Source organism: Arctopsyche grandis, chromosome 1 (assembly GCF_051622035.1).
Source record: "Arctopsyche grandis isolate Sample6627 chromosome 1, ASM5162203v2, whole genome shotgun sequence".
In the NCBI taxonomy this organism is placed as follows: domain Eukaryota; kingdom Metazoa; phylum Arthropoda; class Insecta; order Trichoptera; family Hydropsychidae; genus Arctopsyche; species Arctopsyche grandis.
In genome coordinates, this window is record NC_135355.1 from 27663030 (window position 1) to 27672950 (window position 9921).

Sequence of the window (9921 nt, forward strand, 5' to 3'; positions counted from 1 at the left end):
TGAATAACAGCATTGTTTTTTACTTGTGACTAATGCTATGGACTTGCGACCACAAGTTCTAGCTTTATTTATTGATAATATATGTATGTACATATATTATATGAATGTCGATGCAAAAAAAAAAAAATCACTGATTTTGTTAAATCTGTATGATCGGATTATTTACAAAATATTTCATATCAATGAAAACAATAAAAAATAATGTAGATGAGCCATTTACACACATTTATACGTCTTAGTCTTGTCACATTACTCACAAGTATTTGACGCTGTGTCATTGTCCGCGCTGTGAAGAGTTTAGAAAAATGCACGGTATGGATTTCAAATTCATCTGGAGTACTACCGCCACGATTCTAATATTCATGAATATGTGTCAGATGTGTTATTCAGAAGTCACTAATGGTAAAAAAAATTTTTTTTTAAATATAATTCTAGTTTTTCCAAGAAAATGAAAACCTAAGTTAACCCATTGGAAATAAATTATCATAAAATCAAATTAAGATTTAAATATACACATGTATCTTTTTCTTTATAATTCTTGGTAAGATTTTAGTGTTTTTACCCGGCTTCGCCCGGTATTTGTAATATAAACCGCTTAAACATGACTAATCTAATAGTAAATATTTTATTAAATTTATTTGAATAGTTTTATTTTATTTAAATTTATATTCATTTGTTCTTCTACGAACTAACAATAGTTACATAAAAAAGTCTCTTTCGAAATTATATATTAAAAAGATTATTTATTGTATATTATTGTTTAAAATTTTATTGAATACTAGCCGGCGCTGCCAGCCAATGATGAAAGTCTACGGTCAAAGTTAGGGTATCGTGAGATATTTAAGTTACTAAATTTGATGGTCCCTAGATGAAAACTCTGGTTTTTGCTTAGCAGATAATATGTACATATATATAAACATATTTCTACAAATGTATGTAAAGTATAGAATATATATACATATATACGAATGTATAAAGGGTCGTTCAGACTATATTTGTTGGGGATAGTGACCTCATGTTGAGGGTGTTATAGGTTGACTTCATTGACTTTCAATACGGCTTTAAAATATATGTACATACAAATATGTTTCTGTATTAAAGATGAATATGTAGATACATGAAATATCACAATATTGATTATTTTTTCAAAAAAATTTCAGTATTGGAGTACCAAAAAATGCCAAAACTGTTCACATTGGACAACTATAGAGATTGTTTGCTAAGATCAGGTGGGTTATATTGTTTGGTTGATGTTCAACTAAGAGCTCCAACGCCGAATGAACTTTGGTATCAAATAAAAGTACGTATTTTAGCCAATACAAACAAAATTAATCATTTGTGCTAGATAATATGCATGCATACTAACTACTAGGTACTATGAGTTTTTGCGAGTTTTTAATTGAAATTGAAATTTTAATATTTCATTTACAAATTCTTTGGATAAATACATATACATATTTATGTATATTGAAAAATTATCTTAAAATTTTACATAATTAAATATAAATAATTTTTGAATTTAAGAACTACAGTGCAAATTCTGGAAGACATTATAGACACGATATTCTCCAAAAAGGAATTTGTGTAACTAAAAAATGTAACATCACTGAGAATCATTCTCATACGATAAGAGATGATAAGAAAGTGTTAGAGGAACTTCTCTCCGACTGTATGAGTATAGAATTGCAAAAAACATACGAATTGGAAGGAAATGTTACTGTCAGATATTGCGAACACGAAGGAAACGTGAGGACATTGGACAGCAAGGATTGGGCATTCATTTCAATAATTTTGGGAATTTTAATCCTAAATGCTCTTAGTACTGTTTACCACATATGGTGTATGAAGACCGGAATTACGAAATGTATGTACCTACATATATATTCATTTTAAATTTTAAATTACGTGTATATTCATTTTAATTCTAACCCAAATAATAATTAATGATAACAATATTTACAAATATAATTTTAGACAATGAAATTCTTATATCATTTTCCATTATATTGAATTGGAAGAGATTCATGTCTAGATCTAAAGCAAACAAACGATCTTTTCATTCAATCGATGGACTCCGCGTTATGTCAACAGTTATTATTATAATTTTACATACATTCATGACGATAACGTATAGCGATAATACAATAGTCAAAGATATGGTATGAGAATTTATGCAAATTATCTGTATTTACATATATGTACATATAAATCTAAAATGTAAATTAATAAATTTTTCAGAAAAATGAAATTCAGAGCGGTCATTTGTTTGACAACATATCCTTAGTCGTGCAAATATTTTTGTGTATGTCAAGTTTTTTAATGGCATATAACTTTCTCACTCGAGCTGAAGTTTGCCCTATTAATATTTTTACATACTTTAAGTACATATTTGAAAGATGGATACGGTAAAAAAAAAATCTTTAAAATTTGTATATAAATTAATTGATGTATGTTAGTGTTAATAAGGTTTGTTTGACAGATTAACGCCGGTTTATGCAGTGATCATTGGGTATATTTCCACCATTTTTGAAGATTCTGGTAGGGGACCACTTTGGCAAGACGCAGTGGGTGATCGAGCAAATTTATGTAGACAATGGTGGTGGACAAATTTACTATACATAAATAATTACGTTGGCGATGGAAGACTTTGCTTAGAAGTTGCCTGGTAAAATACGAATTTTATTACCTAGCATATTTTTATTCGACTGGTTTTACACGCGACTTTATTTGATAATAAGGATAAGTAAAGCTACAAACATATAGTACGTACATTTATTATTTATTTATTCAGGTATACACCCAATTTTTATATTTTCAACATTATTGTCAACATTGTACATAATTATAATTCAAGGTAAATTATAAACATCAATCATAAAACATTACATCATAGCGACATGTATGGACAAAATTTTGCAGCATTTTTAAATATCAACAATTTATGAGATGCTGTATGTAAACTTAAATTTTGCGAGAAATAGGACAGGATTAGGACAATTTGTTCGAAGCGTTTCCAATGAAGTCAGATAAATTCGCAAACTCTAAAAGGAAATAATCGACGTTGGAGTTATAGATCCAAGGTCTGGCCAGAAACAAAGCCAGTTATAGAACCTGTGACCACATAATCTAAAGCATTAAACGCTATCCACTGCTTTGCTGGCTATAATGCACATGCACATCTTCAAATAAACACGTCTAAAATTGACACATCATAATTTTTACTTTATCTATGTATGTATATACGTAGTAACAATAGTTGAAGTTTTGTGATCATGTGAAAATTCGAACGCGAGATTTTGACTGATTCGAACTCAGAATCGATCACCAATCACGTTTTCATGATCTAAAAAAAATTTTTTTTGAACACCGTTAGTCTTATCGAACTGAAATTTAGTATCAATTAATGAAATTCTTATGGACATAACCTGATTTTAATAAGGTGACCGGAATATAATTCCGGACCTAAATAAGGTGACCGGAAATGGTACCTCCCCTAATAGGTATCCTCTTTTTTAAGTTTTTGAATTCAATTATCTCCCAAACCGCTAATTGAATCGGACTGAATTTTTTTTACATGTAATAGAAATAATAATTTTTATAACCTCATATTTTTTAGATATTTGTATCTGAACCGAAAGTAGTACTTTTACTCTAGAGAATCGAGGTTTTTTATGTTTTAATCAGAAACCTTTTGGTTTACAATTTTAAGCTTAATACCAAGTTATGTATAAAATTTGGTAAGCATCCCTCAACCGGAAGACGCAGTTTACTCTTGTTCGATTTTTCGCAGTTTACTCATAAACATGTGTGTTCTTCACGAAAAAATTCAAGTATAATTCTTATATCAATGTGATTAAAATAAAAAAAAACTACTAAATATAATAAACCGAAAGTGGGAGTTTTTCCTCTTAGAAAAGTCAAAAATGTTGTGACAACGATTCTTTCCACGCCCTGTAGATATTTAGCTGAAAATTTATATTTGTATTCTTTTTGTACTAACTTACAGCTGATTAGGTTTTGGTTAGAATTCCTAAACCGGAAGTAGTATTTTTTTTTAAAACAATATTTTATTATTTTATTTTGACCTTTTAAATTATTTTTATTTTCTTGATATTTAATGTGTATAATACTGATAGTGATTTTAAGTAATAAAAAAAATTTGAACAAAATCTGACAACCGAAGTAGAACATTTATCTTTTGCAATTTTCCATACATTTGCGCTTAATTTGTATGGCTGTCATAGTTATTAGTATTTTAAATCTGTCTGTACGGTTCAATATCGAATTTTGTTTTGTAACATTCTTATATTCTTCAAATACATAGATAAAGTCATGGGTTGGTCACACCCGAATTTTCATCAATCATGCTGAATATTCCCGCTATCGAAACTTTCCATAAAATATAACACAATTCGAACAATTTTTATCCATTAGTACATACATATATTTTAAATGTACTCAATAACTTTTTTTAGGTACTTAGGGGCTGAATTTCAATTGTTTTGTTATGGAATATTGGTACTGATGATTGTATGGAAATTTCCTTCTATTGCACCTTTCTTTTTTGGATTTTTAATGGGAATGGTTGTTCTCATTCCTGGTGTGCAGACGTATTTAAATAATTATTTCCCAAACGTTCCACTTGGACCTAAGTGAGTTTACCACATTTGTTATATATATGTACATATACTAATAGTCGCGTACAGACGAGAATGTTAAAGTCGACAATACTAAATGCTTTCAACTAGTCTGTTCATGGTCTAGCTAAGGTTATATTAAATAATAAAAATGACGAATATTTATACAATATCAGCAACATTCATTACTTTTCAATTCCTAATTGCAGTCTCAGCGTGGAATTTTTTCAGGAAAATGAAACGTTTCAATATATATACATTACGATATCTGGGAATATTGGTGGGTATACAGTTGGTATAATTGGTGGCTTTTTGCAGTACAGTTTAGAAAAAAAAGACATTTCGCTGGGTAAAAACAAGGTATGTATATTATATTAACATAATACATATTAAAAATTCAATGTTTCGATAAATAAAACATAAAACCAAATAAAGTCAAACTATCATTCATGAACATAAGTGTTTGTATGTTTGTATGTATGTATGTATGTATGTATGTTTGTATGTATGTATATATATATATATATATATATATATATATATATATATATATATATACATATATATATATATATATATATATATATATATATATATATATATATATATATATATATATATATATATATATATATATATATATATATATATATATATATATATATATATATATATATATGACTAATATAATATTTATATTTATTTGAATATCCATTTGTTTTTTTAATAAATTTAATTTCATGGATTCTACGAACCAAAATTTACATACATACATACATACAGTCTCTTTCGAAATTATATATTACATAATACATACATGCATATATGTATACTACGCTAAAGCTAAGAAAAATCTAATATGAATTCATATTTTGTATAAAAAAAGAAAACGGAAACGAAAAAAGAAAAACGCAGGCAATTTGATATTGCGAGTATGATTCACAATCATGCATTATTGTTTATTTTAGATAATTTATATATTATATGTACATATTTACGACCACATAAATGTATTTATTTTTATTTTCAGTGGCTACGCATTAGTTTTTATCTTTCACATCCACTTATGTTAATAGTATTAATGAGTGGAAGTTTATTTTACGGTGACGGCTACGTTAACAATCCTTTGATTTCTGCCATATACGCTGCTTTGCACAAATTGATATATGCAATATTTACAATGATTTTCATGATGGGTTGTTTTCATAAATGTGACAGTAAGCACTTATCTTTTTATTTCTATAATTTTAATTACTTAAATTTGACTGTAAAATAATTTAAAATATTAATATACAGATATCATACGAGGTTTCTTCGAGTGGGACGGTTTCCGAATCGTAAGCAAATTAAGCTATTGCGCTTATTTGGTGCATTTCGTTGTTTTCTCCGATTACAATGCGTCTATGATGCAACCTGAGGATTTGAATGCACACAAATTCGTAAGTACATATATAATATTTCCAATTCGGTTGATCATAGCTAAGGCTTCCAATCCCGGGATCCCGGTGTTTTCTGGTACCGTGAATCCCGGTGCTGAAACTAGTCTGAATACTGGTGCTGGAAAAATTTCTTTAAAAATATTATATTTGTATTATTTTTTTACTAACATAGTAGATAAGGTTTTGGTCGGAATTCTTAAGCCGGAAGTAGAACTTTAGTCTTGTGTAAGTTTTCCTACATTTGTGTTCAATTTGTATTGAAAACGCTCATAGCCGGTATGTGTGAACGTGTATGTATGTACATACATGTATGTTCGATTATCGAATTTTGTTTTTTGTCCTTCTTATATTCCTCAAATACGTAGATGAGGTCGTAGGTTGGTCGCATCTGAATTTTTTACATAAAGTAAACTTAATTGGAGCTTTTTTTATATTACGTGGATTGTTTCGATGAATAATTACTTGACGGTACAAACTATTTCTAAAAAACGAATCAATGAATCAAAGTGGTGTTTTTTACTTTATTTAATAACATTTTCGGATGTGTTTTATTTAATCTTAGAAATTTATGGATGCGAACCGAAAATTTAAAGAACGTGGCCAAACTCTCAAAATCAGTACGCCAATATGGGAGTATTTTTTCCGCGAAACATCATGAGAATTTGCAAAATGCAATTGAAGATTTTGAAATACTAAAAAATGCAATTGAACTTTTTTTCTTATACATTTGAAATCCCGGTGCTAGCACCGGGATCCCAGAATCGGAAATTCCCAGCACCGCAATCCCGGTGCTAAAGTAACCTTCCGGGATTGGAAGCACTAATCATAGCTTTTTTAAATTTATCCTTTTTTTGCAGTTCTTTCTACTATTTTCGACTATTTCAATCACTTATGGGATATCCATGATATTGTATATGTTTGTAGAGTTGCCATCATATAATTTACAAAAAATCATATTTCGATGGAAAATAATCAATGCAGCAGTTTATAATAATAAAGATATTGAAACAAAAACTAATGTAGGTAATCGGATTGAGACGATTCGTCTGTGATGTAAAAATTGTGAAAATATCAACTCATTCTCTATAAAAAATATTTTTGTAATTAAAAAAAATAATGTATTAAATTAAAAATAAGAAGAGGTTAGTAATAATATTAGATCTATCTTCAAATACTCATATAAGGTTAAACTTAATAAATAATAATCTTTTTTTATTTATTTAGATGTGTGTATAAATGCTAGCACGTATGAATAAAAAGATAAATAGGAAAAAGTCGACTTTTATTTAAGAACAGCTTTATGTCAAATAAAAAATTTATATATGTACGTACAATATTTTAAGTTTAAATTATTTTGTGCCGCTATGAATATTTTAATTGATCGGATTGATTGAAATTTAATACACCATGGGTGGATCTCTGAAAACAGTTCCTTTTAACCCGATCTCCTCCATTCCCATTTTTTAAACATACTGAAAAAAAGTCCCCTTACTTACATACATATATCCGGGGATTACATATATCTGAAAATACAAAAACTCCACTGTGACATTGAGTGTAGATTTTTCAAATATACTCGGTCAATCCTATATCTATTCCAATAAGTTGATGTTAAACGACTTGAAGATAACATGTTTTTAAAACTCGTATTTGAAAAACGAAGGGTTTTAAAAATGTTATCTAAAAATTTTTGCAGTTTCCAAACAACTTCTGAATTTACAAAACAATAAAAATATATTGCATCTACCGACACTTCATACTTGATTTTAGATCAAGAAATCACTTAGGCTAGAACAGTTTCCGATATACATTTGAGCGTAATACAGTTACTTTTGTTCAAAAATTTTATGTAAACCGCAAAAAAAAGACACTTTTAAAATTTATTTCCCCAATAACCAAATTTTAAATTTATTTTTACCCAATGTATGTACATACATACATTGTACATATGTACATACATACTTACTCTAAAATTCTACATCCTCTATGTGATTTATTTTCCATATAAAGTTAGGACTACCCTGATGGAGCTTGTCATTTGATGTCTTTACGTGAATAATGAAAATTCATTTGCAATATTAATTGTGTTTTGATATATATTTTAAGCATTAAAAGGCGATAAAAATTCAATTTATAAACAAATAAAGTGAACAAGTTTATCTAAAATATAAACAGATTGCGAGATGCCGATTCGATGCCGTTCAGAAAACTGCCGAACTTTAAAACTTGCATTATCTCAAATATCAGGTACCTGAGGTTGTTTTTTTATTAAATTTAACTTCATGGATTCTACGAACCAAAATTTATTTATTTGTATTATAAACAGCTTAAACATGGCGAATCTAATAGTAAATAATCATTTGTTTTTTTATTAAATTGATTTTAATCGAAAAAAATATATCGAATCGAAACCATAAAGAATCGACATCATAGAAACTTTGATTTGTTTTTGATGTTACTAACCAACATTACATACTTACAAAGTCTCTTTCGAAATTAAATGTATATTAGATTACAGATGCAAAAATAAAAACATTGTAAAAAGAATTTCCTCTATGATTTGTTTAAAAAAAAAATCACAGAGGAAAATTCATACAACGCCTATTGTATGAATTTTCATAAAAAGCATGATTGAAATTGGAAAAAAACGAATGGCAGTCAAGTTATTCTGCTATTCTGTAGAAGCAATTTATACGAACCTTACATACCTATGTAGATATATGTATGTACATACATATATTGTCCATACGTATTATACATATGCACGTCTCAATACGTAATTTAAAGGTGCTACACGCTCCATAGTCAGACAGACTTTTGATAAAATGCGTGGCTCAACATTCAGATTGTTCAGGAGTGTTACCAAACTTCTGGTCAGCGTGGGTTTGTTTCAGATGTGCGTTTCAGAAGTCACAAATGGTAAATTTTCTATTATTTTGTACAAATAATTGTGATTGTAAAAATGATAAAACTTTACATCCACCCGTCTTCCATGTGGCTTTCCTTGAACCTTTTACATTCTCTCGGGTACCATTCCAGCACTATTTTCATCCATTTATCGTCCATTCTTCTACCTATGTGACCCAACCACTTCAATCTCTTCACTAGCTCCACTATATCAACTTCCCCTTTCTTACCCACGTATTAGTGTTAAAATATTGTAGTTAGATGAAAAAGGTTTTTTTTAATAGCCAAATATATATTTTTTAAATGATTTTCAGAACAAGAGTACCATAAAATGCCAAAATTGTTCACATTTGACAATTATAGAGACTGTTTATTAAAATCAGGTGGGTTATATTGTGTGGTTGATATTCAACTGGCGGCTTCAAAGCCAAATAAACTCTGGAACCAAATAAAAGAGAGTATTGTACCAACAAAATCAACAATATTTTCTTCCTAATTGCATATTTTAATGTGTTATAGTTATTTGGAAACAACTTTTTATATTTATTTATTATTTATTACTTAAATATATTGATCAAATTTAGTTTTTTTGTATTACAATGTATTCAAGTTTTAAGATACATTGTACATATGTATGTACATAATACAAAAGAAAAACGATTTTTTATATTTTAGAACTTCAGTGCAAATTCCTCGAGCCATTATAGACATGACATTCTCCATTCTTTTGATACCTATTTATATATGTATATTGACAAATTATCTTAAAATTTTATATAGTTGAATATAAATAATTTTTGAATTTCAGAACTACAGTGCAAATTCCTTAAGACATTATAGACATGATATTCTTCATAAAGGAATTTGTGTAACTAAAAAATGCAATGCCACATATAATCCGTTTCCTACGATAAAAGGTAATAAGAAAGTGTTAGAGA

At 28.2% G+C, this 9921-nt stretch overlaps 1 protein-coding gene across 1 annotated transcript; it reads left to right on the forward strand.

The window, feature by feature from the left end:
- The first annotated feature begins 305 nt into the window (after positions 1 to 305).
- Positions 306 to 8135, forward strand: LOC143917448 (nose resistant to fluoxetine protein 6-like). Its single transcript, XM_077439007.1, has 11 exons — positions 306 to 402; positions 1161 to 1300; positions 1525 to 1864; positions 1975 to 2159; positions 2239 to 2405; positions 2480 to 2665; positions 4476 to 4652; positions 4847 to 4997; positions 5668 to 5854; positions 5934 to 6076; positions 8091 to 8135. The coding sequence occupies exons 1-11, from the start codon at positions 306 to 308 to the stop codon at positions 8133 to 8135; spliced, it is 1818 nt and encodes a 605-aa protein (XP_077295133.1).
- The last annotated feature ends 1786 nt before the right edge of the window (positions 8136 to 9921 follow it).

Bases quoted from the DNA above. Each gene is read 5' to 3' on its own strand.
- LOC143917448 (XM_077439007.1), top strand. From the start codon at position 306: ATGCACGGTATGGATTTCAAATTCATCTGGAGTACTACCGCCACGATT. The intron at 4,998-5,667 runs GTATGTATATTA...TTTTATTTTCAG, and splicing joins TTTCGCTGGGTAAAAACAAG to TGGCTACGCATTAGTTTTTA. The intron at 5,855-5,933 runs GTAAGCACTTAT...ATTAATATACAG, and splicing joins TTGTTTTCATAAATGTGACA to ATATCATACGAGGTTTCTTC.